General features: G+C 44.8%; 1 protein-coding gene across 1 annotated transcript in view; it reads left to right on the top strand.

The window, feature by feature from the left end:
- Positions 1–19,674, top strand: part of LOC144772890 (acetylserotonin O-methyltransferase-like) — a 685,677-nt gene extending 666,003 nt beyond the window's left edge. The window contains exon 8 of the mRNA XM_078657556.1: positions 19,250–19,674. Within this exon, the coding sequence (XP_078513682.1) occupies positions 19,250–19,461 (212 nt within the window). The 3' untranslated portion in view covers positions 19,462–19,674. The remainder of the gene's footprint in view (positions 1–19,249) is intronic.
- The last annotated feature ends 807 nt before the right edge of the window (positions 19,675–20,481 follow it).

The raw sequence follows: 20,481 nt of genomic DNA, 5'->3' as shown, positions 1-20,481 counted from the left end.
GCAAGTAAGTGTCAGATCGGGCAGGGCTCCGTTGTGTACTTGGGTCACCAGGTAGGAAGCGGCCAGGTGGCGCCCCTACAACCCAAGATTGATATCATCCTGGCATGGGAACCCCCAAAGACTCAGACACAGGTGAGAGCCTTTTTAGGACTCACGGGGTACTACAGGAGGTTTGTCAAAGGGTATGGCAACATTGTTGCACCTTTGACTGAGCTGACTTCCAGGAAGTAGTCCAAGAAAGTGAACTGGACTTACACCTGTCAGAAAGCTTTTGATGCCCTGAAGACTGCCATGTGCACAGCACCCGTGCTTCAGACACCCAACTTCTCAAAATAATTCATTGTACAGACAAACGCTTCAGAGCATGGTGTGGGGGCTGTTCTATCACAGATTACTGAAGAGGGCTTTGACCAACTTGTAGCCTTCATCAGTAGGAGGTTACTTCCACGGGAACAGAGGTGGAGTGCAATTGAGCGTGAGGCATTTGCTGTGGTTTAGGGGCTGAAGAAGTTGAGACCATACTTGTTTGGGACTCACTTCCGGGTTCAGACCGACCACAGGCCCCTCAGATGGCTGATGAAGATGAGGGGTGAGAACCCAAAGTTGCTGAGGTGGTCCATCTCCCTACAGGGTATGGACTTTACGGTGGAACACCGCCCTGGTACAGAACACACCAACGCTGATGGTCTGTCCAGATTTTTCCGCCTTAGTGAAGAGAACTCCCAAGGGGAAGGGTAGTTCTCCCCACATTTCAGCTGGAGGGGACACGTGTTAGACCTGACATCATTGGCGTGAGTCTCCCTTCCATTTTTGACGGATTGCCTCCTCTGTTTTGACATATTTTTGCTGGTTGTATGTTTTGGGCCCTGTGCCACTGCTTATCAATGCCACAGTGCAAGTGCTCCCTATGTTAAATTGATATACTGATTGGATTCCATGATTGGCTTATTTGATCTACTGTCAGCCCCTAGTACAGTGCACCATGGGTGCCCAGGGTTTGTAGAGCAAATGCTGCTGGTGGGGCTGCAGCACTGGTTGTGCCACCCCCAGAAGCAGCTTGTAAAGTGTGTCTCAGGCCTGCCATTGCAAGGCCTGTGTGTAGTCTGTGACTACCATGTCGACTTGGTCAAGTGCACCCACTTGCCAGTCCCTACACCTTCCCTTTGCTTCATATTAGACACCCCTATGGTAGGCCCAAGGGCAGGGAGCATTGTAAGTATAAGGTAGGACATGCTCTGATGTGTGTAGCATGTTATAGTAGTGAATTACAGCCATTTTCATTTTTCACTATTGAAGGCTACCTGTTCTCATAGACTAGAATGGGCAGGGAAGATTGTTACATCCCTACAATCCTAACTGACTAAGGGAACATGGTAGAAATTCGATTTTAGTATGGCTGAACTCAGAATAATAAAATACATCTTTTAGTAAAGTTTATTTTAATATTCTGTGTTTGCAAATACCACTTTTAGAAAGTAGGTATTTGCTTGCCTAACCATTTGAGCCCGCCTCTGCTGACTTGTGTATTCCTTGTATGGGTTTGTGTGTGACAGGGCTGGGGAAAATCCAGGAGACAGTCTGGGACAGCCCAGTGGTGACTAGGGAGATTTACCTCCAGATGGGAGGGGGAGAGTGCACCTGGGACCTGAATAGGGCTGGGCCTTCCCTCCACAATGCTGGCTCCACCCCCTGTGGCTTGTCTGATGTCTCTGCCGTGCACAGTGAAAGGAGAAGTGGAATCCTGTCAACAGAGTGCTCCAAAGCTGCATCTTCCCTCCCCTGTGCTGGCTCCAATTCTTGTGGGGCGTCTGATGTTTCTGTCCTGCACAGTGAAAGGAAGAGAAGAGTCATGTAAACACAGTGCTTAGGAACTGGTTTGAACTAGGCAGACGTCTCTCTGCCTTCAGAGAACAAAGGATTTTTTGGTATAAATATTGGGACCCAGTCCCACAGACTTTAGATCACTTCTGGAACAAGAAACCTTTCTGCCAAGGGGAAGAACCAAGGAAGCTGCAGGAGTTTGGACTGCCCCTCTGCCAGTGTGCTCTTTGCTGGGTTGGCCTGCAGTGGTTGCTTCATTGCCAAGGGAGAGAAGAAGGAACTTTGTAAGGACTTTCATCTACAGAATATTCTCCAAGGGCTTTAACTGTGCTTGCCTCCTGCTGAAGTCTCAGGGCCAAAAGACTTCACCCCCAGCTCCCACCTGAGTTTCCTTCCTGGGAATTCTGACTCCAGTCACTTGCGTGCCGCTGGGAGCTGGAAGCACAACGCATTGAGAAGAGGCGTGTCGCCGCCGCAGCTGAAATCATCGCAACGCCGGAGAAGCGAGAGTTTGTCGCATCTCCCTGGAAACGTGTGTTCATCAAAGCTGTCTGCTGTCTGCTGTCGAAGCGCGACGCATCGAGAGATCTGTCATTGCATCGCATCACCGGAGAAGCGCATCACAGGGCCTGTCGCGGCTCCAAAGTACAGAGTCGTCTCAAGGCTGCCAGTGCGTCATCGCATTGTCATCGCATCACCGCATCAAGGGCGCCATCTTCTCGCATCGCAACTGGATCATCGCATCGGTATCGCATCGCATCAAGGCGCCATCTTGCGCACAGCAACAGGTCGAGAATCTACGCATCACCTCCGCACCGGTAAGGCTCACGACGAGTCTCCTACTCTGCGCAAGCATTGAGGAAGGACGAACCGTTCCCCCGGGTCACGGAACCAACGCATCTCCCCTTCTGCGAGCCTTTTGTTTACTTTGCGTGCCGCATCCAAGAACTTTGTTGAGAACTTTGTCGCATTTACCAACAACTTGAACTAAGAGACTTTTTTCATCCTTTAAGTAACCTTTAGTATAGTATTGTGGATTTTTGTCGTTTGTGGTCTTGTGTTTAAGTCTACATAAAGAATATCTATTTTTATAAAACCTGTGTTGTGTCCATCTGTAGTGTTATCACTGCATTACTGTGTATATTCACACCGCCTCTGAGATAAGCCTTTCTGCTCGTGCCAAGCTACCAAGGGGGTGAGCAGGGGTTATTAAGGAGAGTAACCCCCTTGTCCTGACTTAGAAGTAAGCGTCCATATTTGGACAAATGTGATAACCATTGCCAACTAGAGACCCCCAGATCTAACACTACCCATTCCTTCATCCCCCCACTCCCCCCCTTCCATGGAATTTCTTTTCCCCATCCCTGCAGAGTAATGCTGGTATTTAAGAAAATCTGCTCAAGTCAACTCTGATAAATAACTGACGGTTGTCCAAAGTTTCCACAATAGGGATGGGAGAAAGGTGAATATCACCAAAACAGTACCTTGGCCGTGTAGCCACACTCCCGGTGGGCCTGCACAGGACTTTGGACACAAGCGGGGTGGCCCTGCCCTTCCACTTCCTGGCACTGATGGGCGCATTGGCCCGGGTGTGCCCGTGTGCATCCCGTGCCACGGGAGGTCCGGTGGTGATTTAACGCGCCTCCTGGTGCTGCGATAACACCCACAGCAGACACCTGTCAAAGCCTGCTGGGGCTTGTGTTTCCTGTGGTGCCGTTTCCCTCACAGTGGGACCTGGAGGGCTGGGCAGTATAGATTCCAAGCCGTTTTCCAGGTGGGATGGACTGCAGGTGAGTGGTGAAAAGCCGTTCCCCTCACGGCAGAGCCTATGACCTAGGAGCGCATCCCATGCCACGGGAGGGCCAGTGACAATTTAACGTGCCTCCTGGCACCGCGATGATGCCCACAGCAGGCGTCTAGCAAAGTCTGCTGGGGCTTGTGGTTCCTGTGGTGCCGTTCCCTTCACGGTGGAACCTGGAGGGCTGGGAGATATAGATTCCACGCCATTTCCCTCACGGCTGATGGCGGGATGGACTGCAGGTGAGTGGCGAAAAGCCGTTCCCCTCACAGCAGAGCCTGTGACCTGTGAATGAAGGGTGGTGGAGCCGCGAATGACTGAGTCCTGAATATTTGAAGACCTGTAGGCACAACAATTACCAAGCATATTAATGTAGCTGTGTTTTCATATCTGTCCGGGTTTTCAAATCTGTCCAGGTTTTCAGAACAGCATTGTTAGAAATTGGGTTGTTGTTTGACTGGGGTGTGAGCCTTGGTGAAGCGACAGTCACTGTATCTTGCAGTGTGAACCACAAAAAGTCACTAACTTAATCTTTGCTTAACCCTGGGTAGCTTGGCACATATAGCAGTCAGGCTTAACTTAGAGACAATGTGTAACGTATCTATGCAGCACAAAAACAGTAATAAAGTGAAAACACAACAAAAGTAAAATCCAAAACCAATGTAGAAAAATAGAGTTCATTATTTGACACCAAAATGACAAACAACTATCAGTAGAATCCGGAGTTATACATTTTCAAAGTTTTTAGCAAAAACTTGCTCCAGAGGTTCAATGTGCTAACTGCGGATATCTAGTCAGGTGGGACTGGGTTAAAGTTAAAAAAAATGGCTGACCTCAATGAAGCGTGGTTTGGATACAAGAAGTGGATTAGGCCCAGTCAGCGCTTGCCTCAGAACTTAGAAGAATTTCTGAGAAAATGTTTCTGCAAAGTTAAAGTTCAGCAGGGCAAGGCTGCAGGAGGTGTGGGAGGAGAGATCTTTGTCATTGTATGACCATGGGTCGAAGCCGCAGTGAAGATTTCTACATTCGGACTTAGTCATCAAATGGAAGTTGAAAAATCTCCAGTGGGACGATGCGACCTAGGCCAGTTCCACAAGGTCATATGCCCCTTTATAGTGGGAGAAGCTTTAAAGTCAATATGACCATCAATGCACTTTGGGTGGACATGTGAGCATTTTGGTCCAGGTCTCCCCTTAGTTCTCAGAGCACTTTCGGACCAACATTTGTCTCAGTCCTCATTTTTGGTTTTTGATGCTTCCATCTTGTAGGCGCTGGTTTTTACTAAAAGCTTTGAAAATTCATAACTCCGGTTCTACTGATTGGACTTTTGTCTTTTTGGTGCAAATACTTTATTAAAATGTACACTATTTTGTAATTGGTTTTGGGTTTTTCTCATGTTAAGTTTTCACTACATTACTGTCAGTGTGCTACATATATACTTTACAATTTGCCTCTAAGTTAAGTCTTACTGTTTTTGTGCCAACCTACCCAGGGTTACGGACAAGTTAAATTAGTGACTTTTTGTGGTTCACCCTGCAAGAGACTGTAGTTAACGCTTGACCAGGGCTCACACCCCAGTCAAAAAACAACCCAATTTCAACATTGGTGGCAGCTGTGGGATCAGGATTAGTGTTTGTACAGTACCATACACTTACTTGTGTTACACCAAATCCCACACAATACCTTCCTGTTGAGTCCATAGTATATATAAAACATCCATTGAAAAGTCTTTTTGATCAAGGGAGGTCAAGCAGTTTTAGATTACTTTGAGAAAGCTGGAAAGGGTACAACCTACTCATCAACCACAACATAAATAGCATCAGTGTTATGCTATTTTGGCAGAAGACATATAAATAGTGAAGAATAGTAGAATTTCTCCTAGTTTGGCAGATAAATACTAAATAAACGTTGTCATCTTGGGCACTTCAACCGTAACCAACCTAATGCGCATTAGCCTGTGCATCGGGCTTATGCACTACATGATTTTCAAAGTATCCCCATGGGTCAATAAGCCCATAGATCACTGAGTTCTCTATCTGAATCACATCAATTATCAGGGCACTTAAAAAAATTACCAATAAGTTTGCTCCATAATTTTTCCTTCCCATCAAATACAATTCTTTGTAAATAGCACTCCTTTTGCACTTTCTTTCACAACATTCACAATAGTTTTTCATGAAATGATAACACATTGCTTCTGACGATTCTATCAACAATTTAGGTATGATTGTTAAATTTTTATATATTTGATTTAGACTCTATTTAGTTATTCATCAAATTCTTCATTTCAGTCAATTAAGAATATAAAAGCACATAATTAAAGTAGCAGTTTATACACATACATAATCACAGACATATGTCCATCAAGTGGCACTTTACAAAGTTTAAAAAATATTTAAGAAGCACAATACATCTCAAATTCAAGAAAAATAATTTCCTAAGAGAAAGTGCAGAGATGCAATACAAATTATTTAGACAACTCACAGAAGATAAAAACAGCAGTTTACCAAGATATATGGCTAATAGTTCTCAACAATAATACAGCAATGATGTATAACTAGGGTCTAGACTTTACAAAGAACTATAACATAATTAATTTGTACAGCACACCCAGCAAAAGTCATGGAGGTTGTTATGAGCTCATTTAAAATAATGTCCCAGCGCTAATGACTTCTGCTACTTGGGCCTGCAACGCCACTGTTCTGGGCGACCAGGTCCACCTTAAAAATCTTACAAGTGCAAATACAATAGGTTCAGAGGTGTCAGATTTTAATATAGGTAAAGCACCCAGGTACTGCTACACTACTAGGTCGTGGCAAAGGGGCGGTTTCCAGCATAATGCGGCAACACGGACAAACACATTTCTGTTCCCCTTCTGTGCACCATCCCAAAGTGAAACCTCTGAGTGGCAGTGTGCCAACCTGGAAGTAAATATAAAGGGGCAGATTTATGAGGCTATTGCGCCTCCTTGCGCCACAATTGCGTCACTTAATGTGACGCAACGGCGGCGCAAACAATGCGCCCTATTTACAACGTGACGCATCTAGGAGATGCGTCACGTTGGAAACCCCTGCGCCATAAGGAGGCGTTCCTGCGCAGGGGGGGGCGTTCCTGCGCAGGAACGCCTCCTAAAAGTGGCTGAGTGAAATCTATGAGATTTCACTCAGTCACTTTCTACATCAATTCCTTACGCCTGCTTGAAGCAGGCGTAAGGGTGACGCACCATACATTGAACAGGTGGCCCCTGTGCATTGCAGGAGTCATGTCGCACTTGCGACATGACTCCTGCAATGCGCCGCCCGTGCGCCGAGAGATGCGTCACGCATCTTCACTGCCTTGCACCATGGTGCGCCGCATCATAAATGCGGCGCACCATGGGTGGCGGAGCAGTGGCGCACTGTGGCGCATGTTAACTGGCGCATCCCTGGGGATGCGCCAGTTAACATAAATCTGCCCCACAGTGATTTTGTGGTGGGAGAGGGGAGTAATTCTATCAAGAAACAACTGAAAAGGCGGGGAGCTTTTATGGATTAAAAACGTATCTGTGGGGCCATCAGGACTAGCTTCACCCAACACATTTTGTAAAACATGCTTCAAATAAATGTTTTTGACCCCATTGGCTGGATTTGCCCTCATCGTGTTGAGGTCTTCCCAAACAGCCCAAGCTTTAATTCACTACATAGGATTTTTGCAGCTTTAATTTATTGATTGATACAGTGCTTATCTAGTAGCAGCAACGTCTGCAATGCATCTTTAGAGGGAGCCAACTACTAGGTAATTCAAATTCTACCCCAATAAATCAGGATTTTTAAGCGGACAATTTGGTCAAACCTTTCAATGCTCCAATCTCATCTTAGAGTTGTAAGTGGGAGTGCTGTTGCGGACACTCAAAGCTGATCTCCTAAATTAGTTTTCTGTTGTTATTTGGTTGTAATTTGTATCTTCGAGCCCCAAATGTCTGCCCCATATAGAGCCCCTCTCAAAGCCATTGATCTGTATACCTCTATGGTGGGCAATACAGCCCTGATAGTCAATGCTTTGTATCGCCTAACAATAGCTGCTGCTCTGTAAGTTTATAAAACATTGGCATTTACCAGTTGAAGGTCCTAGGAGAGCTTGTCAATGAGCCTAACTCCCAGGTAGTCAAAGCTCCAGACTTGGTCAATGCTGGAGCCCTCCACAATCATCTTGGTCTCGATTCACAAAAGTAGTCTGAGAAAAAATACGAACTTTACGACTTTTGGTATTCGCAAAAGGCATTTAGGGGTAGTAAAGTTAGAATTCCTAACTTTACTACTCCTAAACTGAGACAAAATCCTAACTTTACGACTTTCAGTATTCACAAAAGGCATTTATTTATTTATTTATTTATTTAAGGTTTTTAGAGAGCGCGTAGTACCCCTAGAGCATCCCAGCGCTAAACCTGAATCTCCGAGGGTATCAGCAATGGAGGGAGTTTATGGGTGAGGAAAAAGGAGGGTCTTCAATGATTTCCTAAACTGAAGGAGATTGGGTTCTAATCTCAGTCGTCTTGGGAGGTTGTTCCAGTGTTTGGCCGTGTGGACCGAGAAGCGGCGGCCACCGGCTCTGGCTTTTTTAACTCTGGGGGCTGTGATGAGGTTTTCTCCACTGGACCGGAGGGCCCTTTCCGCTTTATAAGGAATAATGAATTCCTTGAGGAGGGGAGGGCCGTTGTTGTTAAGGGTTTTGTGGGCCAGACAGAGAGCCTTAAAGGCCACTCTTTCTCTGACTGGGAGCCAGTGGAGAGACTTGAGGGCTGGTTTAGCAGATGATCTTGCTGGTGTACTGGTCAGAAGGCGCGCGGCGGCATTTTGGACTTTCTGCAAGGTATTGAGCGTGGCTTCGGGGGCTCCCAGGTATATTGCGTTGCAGTAGTCCAGTCTCGCCAGAATGAGGCCCTGAATGAGAAGTTTCTTGGCGTTCACTGGGAGCAAAGGGAGGACCTTTCTGCAGGCTCTGAGGAGTCCGAAGCATATTCCTGCGGATTTTTTTGCCTGAGTTCTAAAGCTTAGGTCGTTATCGATCCAAACGCCTAGGCTTTTGACTTCTTCCTTAGGGGTGGGGGGGTCGCCCTGGCAGTCGGGCCAGAGGTGAGGCGGCAGGGAGAGTCCTTTGTGGCCGAGCATCAGTATCTCGGTCTTAGAGCCATTTAATTTTAGTGAGGAGAGGTTCATCCAGCGGTGGACTTCAGTGAGACAACTGTGAAGGTCAGAAGGGGAGTGGTGGGGGTGTGAGAGGGTAACCACCAGCTCGGTATCGTCAGCGTAGTTGATTATTGATACGCCGAACGGACTGACCAGTTTCTCAAGTGGGGCCATGTAAACGTTGAATAACGTAGGGCTCAAGGATGAGCCCTGCGGTACTCCACAGCGGAGAGGAATAACGGGTGAGTGGCAGTCGTTCTCCCAAATTTGGAAGGAACGGCCTGTTAGGAAGGATTTTAGCCACCTCAGGGCCGTACCCCTTACTCCGATTTCTCCCAGTCGTTGGATAAGGGTGGGATGGTCAACAGTGTCGAAGGCCGCACTGAGGTCCAGGAGGATCACTGCCACTGATCCTCCCGTGTCCAGAATGCTTCTGGCCTTCTCCACTGCTGCCAGGAGGGCGATGTCAGTGCCCTGTCCTGGGCGGAACCCTGTCTGGGAGACCCCTAGTAGGTTGTTGCTCTCCAAGAATAGTGACAGTTGTTTGTTCACTAACTTCTCCGCGATCTTACTATTAGCTGGGAGAAGGGAGATGGGTCTATAATTGGAGAGGTCCTGTGGGTCTAACGAGGGTTTTTTAGTAGGCCTTTGACCGCAGCCGCTTTCCAGCTGGGGGGTACTGTGCCCTGCGAGAAGGAGGAGTTGATCAATGCCGTGAGGGGGAGTGTAATGGTGCTAGTCACTTTTTTCAGGAAGCGGAGGGGTGCGGGGTCGAGTGGGGACCCACTTTTGATTTGGCCAGTGTTGCCTCAACCTCTTCCGTAGTGACTGGACCAAAGGTGTCCAGGGGGGGTGAGGGGCTGTCGGGCGGATGGGGGGGATGGGTAGTAGAATTAATAAGATCCCTATCCGTATGCCCCGGTTCGGGCGGGGGAATGGATAGGAGAATTTTTTTTATTTTCTCGTCAAAGAAGGTAGCAAGATTAGTACATTTGCTTTCCGCTTCTTTGGGATCGAGTGGCTTGAGAGGAGGGTCAGGGGCATGGAGGAGTTCTTTTAGAACGGCGAAGGTTTCGTGGGCCGAACATGCGGCATTTTTGATTCTGCTCTCGTAGAAAACAATTTTGGTGTTACGTAGCTCCTTTTTATAGACATTTATGGAGGTACGAAATGTATCTTTTTTCTCTGCCGTTTTGTCCTTCCTCCAAAGGCGTTCGTTCCTCTTACAAGCCTTTCGCAAGAGGTTAAGTTCAGGGGTGTACCAGGGAGACGGATTGACTCTCTTGGTGCGTTTCAAGGAGCTGGTTTTTGGCAGGATGGTGTCCAGGGATTGGGTGACCCAGGTATTGATCTTTGTCCGCGGCTATGGTGTCTTCAGAGAGAAGGGGGACGTTTTCCCTTAGTTTGGCTGCCCATTAATCTGGGTCCAGTTTGTGCCATCGTCTTGTCCGGGTTCTTATTTTGGGAGGTAGAGGAATCCTAACTTTACTACTCCTAAATGCCTTTTGTGAATACTGAAAGTTGTAAAGTTAGGATTCTGTCTCAGTTTAGAGCTACAAACGAAATAGGACCAGTCTGCCGAAACTTTTCTGGTTGTTATCAATGGGGCTAATTGGCCTATAATTTGCAGGAGAGTCTGATAGTCCCTTTTTATGGATTGGGACAATAATGGCATATGGGAAAGGTCGCCCCTCTTTTCTTCAATTGAGAACTCCATAAAACGGGTGCTAGAAGCAAAGGGGACAGATGTCATTGTTGCTGTACTAAACAAAAAGAATCCACATCAAGATGTTATTAGAGTTGTCCCTACAATGGTGGGGAGCACAAAATGTTCTTTAAATACCCCTCACACACCAAAAAGACCCTTGGTGTCATTCTTCATCATTGGGGTCTTCGCACCCCTCTACGGGATGCGGCGTGCTGCTGACCGACGATTACGTGGGAGCACTTTTATTATTTGGCTATGTGTGGTGCATGTGAGGTTTTTTGTGTGTATAAGTGAGTGGTGGGTTCTGAAGAGTGACAAATGAAGTTAAAAAGTACCTGGCAAGTGAGGTCTAGAAAATCTTTAATGGGCCTCCGTGCTGGTACTGTTAAAAGGGTGATTTTGAGGTATTATGTATGTTAATGTACAACACCTCGTGTGTGCGTCAACATGTTTCGAAGCTAGGCTTCTTCTTCAGGACGGGGTGCACAGATCCCCACCTTACTCACGTCTTTTTCAAATTAGTTACAGAAAAAGTGGTGTTAGACTAAAAAGGCTAGTATGTGCATACTTGTATATTTCAAAGGTATCTGTATTAGGAACCTGAAACAAAGAGGACAAAAAGAACACAAAAGGAAGGCATTTGGTATTTATGATGTAATATCCAAAGGTGCAGGTTCAGTGACCTAAGAAACATGTGAGGGCAACAAATGCTAGACAAAATTTGTCATCCTATTGTAGTGGTGTGCCCTGTAAAAATAAAACACAGACAAAACATACACAACATGTAACATAAAACACACGCTCTAGTTGATTAACCTGTATAGATATATGGACAGGAATCTAATTTTTGTTAGCAATAGGGGAGTAAAAACAATGGTATGCATACTTGCTGCCAAAGTCATGGTTGGCACCATGAGCCTTCAAAACAGTGGGGTCGTAGTGCTATTTAGCATCCTGTAAAAACATAGGTAGAGTACTTAGTCTACATGTACGCCTGGTATTCACTTACTTCATATAGTGGTAGAGACCGAAATGGCTCTGTGGCTAGGAATACTCACTGCTACATGGGAATTCCTGCGCCTTACTTCCCCCAACCGCCGCTCTGATGAAAGTAAGTAGAGCCCGGTATCTACGCTTTAAGTACAACCACCAATGAGCACTGATTGTAGTTAATCGGCAAAAACCGGGAAAATGGAGGGCCAAATAAGGTCTTTCTGGCGCTGTGGCGGTCCACAGAGTAGTTTGTTAAATGCGGCACATGCGCTAAGCGCCGTGGGGCTACTGCGCATGCGGCGAAACACATGGCAGTGTGTACCGTTTCGGGAACATGCGCACGTATATAGCTGTGTGTATTGGTTTTGGCACGTGCGCGTGTTGAAGTGATAGTGGTATGCTTTTAAGCGCATGCGACCAGTTAACAATGACAAGCGTGGTCCGTCTAGGACTTGCTTGGGATCACAATGTAGTAGATGTTCAAGAGTCAAGAATAAAGACTAATTATGGGTTTTACCAAGAACCAAAACTACAGATGGAGGCATAATAATGGCTAATGTTGATGGAATTTAAAGGCGATGAGACTTACTCTAGCACAAGTTAAGATGCTCTACAGGTAATATTGAATGATGGTTACGGTGTGCAAGTACAATCCAAGTATCGCTGCGTCTAATGCTCAAATGTTTAGGTGGCGTCAGGCATACTCATAGCACAGTCTTTAGGGGGTGTTTTAAGAGGTAGATCACACCCATGTGCGTGGTGTTAATGGTGAATAAGGTTACGTGTACCAGAGTAGAACACGGACCTCAGTCTTAAAAACGACCTTGAAGAGACCTATCACCTCCCTCAACTTAAGAACCATGTGATGGTAGTGCCGGTGTTATGTTGTCATTTCCTCAAAGCATACTGTGGAGGACATAATTAATTCAACTGACCCCACGGGGTATCATTGTTAAGGCCAATCACTTGGGTGCCCAGCTGGAACACCCAGCGTTGCTCTTTTTCAAAGAGGCCTTTCTCGGAGGGTAGTTGTTCGATTACGGTCCAGTTCAGATCGTTCACACAGGGCATTTCATTCAAAAAATGTGTAGACATTTTTGTTGTGCTTTTTTTGCACCTTACATTGCTCTTGTGCTCGCTGATTCTGGTTTTGACTGGTCTCGTCACCATCCCAACATATTCCAGGCCACATGGCATGTAACCATATATATACAAATTTTACTGTTCGTGAACTTTTTTTGATCCCATGTTGTCTCATTCCTAAAAGTCAGATATTTGCTCTTTTTAGTTAAGTGGCAACTGCTGCAATTATCGCAGGGATGGTGACTCTGCATCCCGTGGAGTGTTAGTTGTTCTTTTTGCCTTTTTTGTGGGCGAATATGGACTAGAATGTCTTTGAGGTTTCTTACCTCGCCTGTGAGCAAAGAGGGTATTTTAAAAATTCAGATCACCACACACCAAAGTGCACCAATGTTTATTTATGATTTTTGAAATTTCATTGTAATGGGTATTGTAGGTGGTCACGCAGATGGGTCTTTTATTATTTGGCTCCTTCTGTACTTTTTCTTCCAGGAGAGTATCTCTGTTCTTGTTCCGGGCTCTCTTCATGGCTTTGTTGATTACAGGGGCAGGATATTTCCTCTGTTGGAGTTTGCATTTAAGTTTTGCCGCTTGTCTTTTACACTCCCCTACATCAGAACAGTTCCTTCTGAGGCGGAGGAATTGGCCATATGGAAGGTTGGCGCAAAGGTGTCGTGGAGGAAAACTGTTGTACAGTAGGAGACAGTTTCTAGCGGCAGGCTTAAAGTGAGTAGTTGTCTTTAGAAATCCGCCTTCTGGATAGATGTTCAGATCCAGGAACACCAGCATTTCATGCGAGACAGAGCTAGTGAATTTCAGAAATGCGTTTTGCATATTGAGCCACTCTATAAACTGAGTGTTGGTCGCCCTCCCAGATGACAAAGATATCATCTATGTAGCGCCTCCATGTATGTATGTTATTCCTGAAGGGGTTACTTGAGTGAAGGATTTTTTGTGTCTCCAAATGGTGGACGTAGAGGCTGGACAGACTGGGAGCAAAGGCGCTTCCCATGCTGGTACCGTGGTTCTGTAAGTATAGTGTGTTTTTGTACTCAAAAAAGTGGTTGGTTAGGGCAAGAGATATACATTCTAAAACCACACCCCTGGGTGTTTGATATTTCCATGGGATGGAGAACAAAACTTCCTCAGTGATGAAGAGTGTTTCATCATGAGGTAGGCTTGTGTAGAGGCTTTCCACATCCAAACTAAGCAATAGCTAGGTTGAGGGGTCAAAGGTAAGTCCCGTAGTAGCTGGAATACAGCTTTAGTATCTTTCATATATGTGTTGGTAGCCTGTACTAGGGGGCGCAAGAAAGCGTCCGCAAATCTGGATAAAGGTTCCAGAATGGAACCGATCCCTGTGACAATCGGCCACCCTGGGGGTTTACTTTGGTCTTTGTGTATTTTGGGAATGGTGTAAAAGTATGGGATCTTTGGTGCCTTCTGAATCAAGAAATCAGCCTCTTTTTTTGATGGCCAGTCGTGAGCCAAAGCTTCTTCCACCATTCCCAATATTCTGATACGTAGTGTCTCTGTAGGGTCTTCCTGTAGGACCGTGGAATTTCTTCTATCTGCCAGGAGTCTCAGACATTCTTGGTTGTAGGCAGTAGCTGTCTGTATAACAATTGCTCCCCCTTTATCAGCAGGTTATATGATGATATCTTTGTTTCCTGCGAGTTGCTTGATGACTTCTTGTTCCAGATTACTGATGTTGTGAAACACATTCATATAGATCGTGTTAAGTTTCTTCAGAGCCGTCATTACTGCTTTTTCAAAAGCAAGTACTTCAACAGGCATGACTGCATCAGGTTGAGTAAACGTTGATTTTGGTTTGAGCCCTGTATCAATGGGTGTGGAGGTATCCTCTCTGTTGTGAAAGAATGATTGAAGTTTTATTTTCCGGACAAAGTCTTGCATTTCGGTATGTAGTTTGAAAGCATCTAGTTTGTTTGTAGCTATGAAATCCAAACCTTTGTTAAGGACTGTCTTCTGTATGTTAGACAGGTCCCAAGGGGTTATTTTAACCACTAGGTCCCCCTCCTGCTGGTTGACGGTTGGTTTTGGAGAGCACCTGTCATGCTCCTGGTTGCCACTCGAGGGTCCTCTTGGTCCCCTTCCTGCCAAATTACATTGTTCCCCCTCCTGTTCCTTCCTCCCCGGGGTCCCAGGCGCGATCCTAAAAAAGGTGGTGGCCCATAGAAACCTCCATTGTATTCAGGGGCCCACTGTTGGTAGTGGGGTCCTGTGGGTGGTGCTCCACACATAGCCAAATAATAAAAGTGCTCCCATGTAGTTCTTGGTCAGCAGCACGCTGCATCCCGTAGAGGGGTGTGAAGACCCCAATGATGAAGCATGACACCAAGGGTCCTTTTGGTGTGTGAGGGGTATTTAAAGAACACTGTGTGCTCCCCACCATCGTAGGGACCACTCTAATAACGTCTTGATGTGGATTCCTTTTGTTTAGTACAGCAACAATGACATCTGTCCCCTTGATGTGGATTCTTTTTGTTCAATTATATGTGTAGAGGGAGAAAAAATCCACTTTTTCTCTCCTCTCCCCTATTGTTATATTTATTGTTGCTGTACTGTCACCCATGTCCAGCCCCCGGGAATAGTTATCGACAACATCTTATGTTCTTATTCTACAACCTTTCGGTTAAAAGTGTAGGTGTAACTTCACTTGACATATGACATCTAATGCAACTAAATATGTGATTAAAAAAATATTTTCCAAGTGTTAGTCCACCTCACTCCTCTTTATACATGCCTACTGATACCTCTTTTCTGTGTTTTTTTTTCAAGATCAATAGACTCTTAATAGACAACTACTTTTACTGGGTGAATAAAGTTTCATTACAATCTGTATTGGCCTTTCCTTAAAAGTGTGTTTTGCTTTTTTTGTCCTTCTTCACATTTAATATGTGCTTCATTTCTTCTAAATGCAATTTATCATAATCTGGTCTCTTTCTGGGTTTAGTGACTTTAAATATACATCTTCAGTAGTTTTTATGAATTTACTTTTGAATTATGATGAATTATGTTTGTTTTGTCTCTTTTCTTTTGGCAACCCATTCTGTTGTGGATTCTTTGTTGGTTCACTGTATTGAAATGTATACCCTTAGCAGTTTTTAAGCATGCAATTACGAGTAGGCCTCATGAAATGAAACATTGTAAATTACTTCAAAGTCGCAAACATGTTGTCATGCAAATATTTTTGAAATATATTCCTTTATTTCGTTGAAGTCATCAACCTTTTACCCTGGAGAATATTATGATTTTTTCTCAACTGGAACTTTTTGAGCTCAACAACTTTCCCTTCTAAAAATTAATTGGATGTCAACAATTTTGATTTCTAAAAATTTAATATTTTTAGGTCTTCTGAGGAACCAAGACGCCCTCTTCCTCTCATTTTCTTTAGATTTCCTAAATAAACCTCTTTTATTACTGAATGGTTAGATAAAACAGAGAATCTTTACAGTTTGGCTTGTGGTCAGCTACATAGGAAAAAAGATCCAGCATTTAAATTACTGCTGGCTAAATTGCAGGCAACTTATACTACCTGACTTTTTGCTGTGGAGATAGATGATAAGCTTCCCTATTTAACTCACTGCTGGTTAGAATAAACATATTCTCAGCCATATAGCCAGCCACAGGTGAAAACTGATGTCTTTGCTATGAGGGAAACTGCTGGCTAAATAGTACAGCATTTCTGCTGTGTAGCCAGCGTCTTAGAAAGTAATTAAATGTTTTTGTTATTTTTCTGGCCAGCAGCTAAATGTTCTCAATTTTAGATACAATTGAAATTAGTTCATGCATCTGCATGCTTACTAACTAGTATAGAACCTCTATTACTACATGCCCTTTTTTGACCACATAATACAGAATCTCTGCTGTTTAGCCAGCTGTCTGATAGTAAAGCTTCTTTGCATTTACACAGCTGTGGGCCAAATAGTACATAATCTGCTGCTTGCAAGCAACCTGAGAAGCATGCATTCTGATTGGCATCTTTCTCTTAAGCAACTGGAAGACCGAACTACGTGAGCTCTCGAATCTGATCTCTTGGCCCCGCAGGCAGCATTTTCTCCATGTGCCGGAGGAGGATCTCCTAGCCCGATGGGCATCCCGCCCCCTGGCTCCAGTGAGAGTCTCTCGACCCCGTGGCGCTCCGGCCTGCTGACGCCACGGCTAGCGATTGGCATTTGATATAGCCGGGCCACATTTAGTTGGGACCCGTTCCTGTTCCTCCATTCGTGCCGTTGCAATCGGGGCGCCTGCAGGACTGCTGGGGCTTGCCTTGAGGGTCGCTCCCTCTGCAATGTCCGTGCATGCGCGCGCTCTCTGTGGCTGCACAAGTTGAAAGTTGAAACAGCACCGGCTCGATTGTCCGGCTGCTTAGAAAGTGAAAGCACGCTAAACGTAAACAAAGCACGTCATGATTTACACAAGTCCTATTTTTTTGAGGACACAAGAAGACACGAACGGTAGTGGGGGTGAGAAGTCACAGACTTGAGGGGGTTATGGGGGGCTGAGGGGGGTTGGGGGTGGTGGGTGGGGGGACAGGGAAGAAAATAGTGTTAGAAGTAAAGGGGCCAGTAGCCGTGAAAGGATACAAATGATAACTGAGGAGGGACTAACAAGCCTCAAACCAATCGGAAGGCAGCATTTAAGGCAAAAGCCAATGGGCAGAGAGTGGGCGGAGCTTCCACACTACAGTGTATACTGCATGCCTCGCAAAGCGATTGCAGTGCATTCGCACTGCATCACTAGGCGAGACCTAAAAATGGATTTGCTGCATTTCACTGCACTACCTGGTAGACACCACACCGTACCTGCCACTCAGTGGAGGGAAATGCAGGAAGGTACCATGGGTACCCCCCTGTGCACAGCCACCTCCCCCCAACACAAGTGAGACCCACAATGGGTCCCCAAAACCAAGCCCCACCAGCCTTTCAATGGCGGTTTTCACGCCACAGAAAGGCTGGCTGCGGCCAGCATCCTAATCTGTCGGACGGTGCCTGCTAGGCATCACCACCATTTTACTGATGCTGACCACTCTACCAGGCAATCATAACAATTTCCTGTGGTGGATCCTGGCGGTCGATCTTTGCGCCCACCACGGTCACGGTCAGATTCCCCTGCCATCATAACGTGGCAAGGGGAAAATGGATTTCCAATGGCGGAAGGTCCGCCACCGCACTGCTGGCGCTGGCAGGCCTTCTACCTTCATAAAGACCCCCTAAGTCAGGATAGTAAGCACAGAGCTAGGAAGTGCACTATCTGGTGTGCTAAATATAATAAACTGTCGAAGTTTCATAAATCAGGTCAACATGTTTCATGCCCTATTGGTCTAGACTGGATCACCAGCATTTCTTCACGACCAAAAGTGAGTGCCCTATCCTGGTGCAGGGAGGTTGTATTAGTCTTTGCCTTATGTTAACCGTCGTTATGATACATATGATCAATAGTGTCTGTAATATGCTCAGCCCAAACGTACCCATAAACCAACCTGGAGAAAGAGAATTTAAAGAGGGATATAAAAACGCATGAGGCACATTACACAACTTATACTGTTTAAAATCTTGTGCACAACACAGATAACGCAAAACTGGTCTCTACATATTGTCACATCATGCAGTGCCATACTGTGTTGTCAGAGGTTAATGTTTGCTCTGCTATCAGTGAGTGTCACCTGTGCAAAACTCACTTGTGATATCACTGTATACATGTGTTGTATATGATGCATACAAGTAAATCACAACTGGACAAATACAGACATACCACACACATTGCCATATTTACTAAATAAACACAGCATAAAAACATTAGTGCTAATGTCCGCGTATCCTCCATGAAATGTTGATGTTTCTAGACTTGTCTCTGACACTGATTCCTCAAATCTGCCAATTTCCACCTGGACGCATTAAAGAAAATTCATCACCTCATCTACTCTGATTTTTGCTAATAAGTTGTCTCCTAACTAGATTTCAGAAATTACATATTAGCAGTAGCTCTTAAACTTCATTTACTCCACTCTGAATCATCCTAAACTCTGCTGCCATGCTGATAAACTCTCTAGTCAGATTCATCAACACAGCCAGAGTATCGTCAACATTTTTTGACTCTTGCACACATCTATACACGAGAAAACTGCTCTGTACCAAGCAAAGCTACTCAGTATCTCATGTGGCTCAAGGGATCTCAAAAGTCACAAAAACTCTTTCCTTGAACGTGCTAAATTGAGAATATCACCTGCCCACTCAATCTTTCTCAAAGAACTCAAGGTTCTTTTTTTCAACAATTCCTAGACTAAAACCTCTAAAAACTAAAACTGGGTATAGGGAACATGTAATGCAAGAGATAAAAAGACTATTTCAAAAGCCTCCTTGTAACATGGCTACCTTTAGTATAAGTACTTACATCTGCAAGTACTTACAGCAGATCAATAAATACGCAAAGTCTTCTTCAAAGTAATCATGGTACCAAATAGACTGTTATGACAGGAATCTGCTGTTAAAAGTCCTAGAGTTGCTAAGCCATTAAGGAAATTTGACAATAACTTATTTTTCGCATTAGTTAATCCTAACACCGAGATATCAGAAATGATTCACAGTTCATGCACTTCTGAGCTGTGAAAAATATTGTTTACAAGGAAATCCAACTAATGGTGTCCTTTGTTCTTGCCAGGTGGTGCGGTGCTCCTTGTGGAAAGCTTTCTAAACGAAGACAAAAGTGGACCTTTGACAGCCCAGTCCATGAGCCTGCTTATGTTGTTACGAACCGAAGGCAAAGAGAAAACTCCATCCGAATACACCAAGCTCCTGAAAGCAGCTGGATTTAGGGATATTGAAGTTAAGATAACTGGAAAGACATATGATGCAATATTAGCTAGAAAGTAACATGCTGTGTACTTACTTTGTATCACCCTATGTGTAATGGGAGATCAGGCATGCTGTCTTATATGCCAGAATTTGTCTGTGTTTGCAGTTTATGTGATGATTTTTTCTGGATAATGCTTATAGATTTAATGCTTCTCCATACTGCCTACTGTTAGTTTGTGAAATTGAGTTTAACTTTAATGTTAAAAATAAAGGCTCTTATGAACATCCAAACATGAAAATCTTAATATAACTTTATACACTGGTAGGCTGCATCCCGTTCTGCATTGCAGCAAAAATAATCACCTCCTCCCTTGTTTGCCTCCACTTCCAGTTGATATTAGTCTTTGATGCACAAAGCCTAGTCTTGCTGTTTCAGAATGGGGTTTGAAAAAAACCAACATTTTGGGCACTGATCTGCCTCCTTTAATTCCTCCATGATGGAAAGCGTATCTCTCTCTGAGAAAAACACACCTTGTGCTGGAAAGTAAAACGCTTCTGCCACATTGCGTTGTTTTCCTTCATGATAGTGCAGCAGAAAAGCTTTGTAAATCTGGCCCAGTACCTGGTAATTGGGGACTTGACATCAGGTGAGGTTGAGTTAGGATGATTTTCAAAATGGATATATATTGGGATTGTATACAAAACTTGCATTGAACTATAAGAAGTATGGTACAATAATATTACCGTTGCGACAGAATGAATCAATGAAAGTATTTAGCGTCATTATCATTTCATCATGAGACTGACTTTATGAGTTACAGCCCAACATGAGTTGAACTGTTGGCATTGCATTTTTTCTTGCCCTCTCCTCAAGAATTCCATCTCCAGAATTTCTGCCCAGTTATACAATTAATTTTTTTAACAACATGCTATTACTCCATTTTTTAAACAAAATTAAGCTAAGGGAAGATAAGACGTGTCTTTCAATCACTTTGCACAGCTTTTTACCAATCACCCTTCACATATCTTCAGCAGCGTTACCAACCATGGGGGGTGGGGGTGAGGGGGATATGCATGCTGGAGAAGTGTGGCTCAGGG

Source organism: Lissotriton helveticus, chromosome 8, assembly GCF_964261635.1.
Source record: "Lissotriton helveticus chromosome 8, aLisHel1.1, whole genome shotgun sequence".
NCBI lineage: Eukaryota > Metazoa > Chordata > Amphibia > Caudata > Salamandridae > Lissotriton > Lissotriton helveticus.
This window is presented reverse-complemented; position numbering and strand designations above follow the sequence as displayed.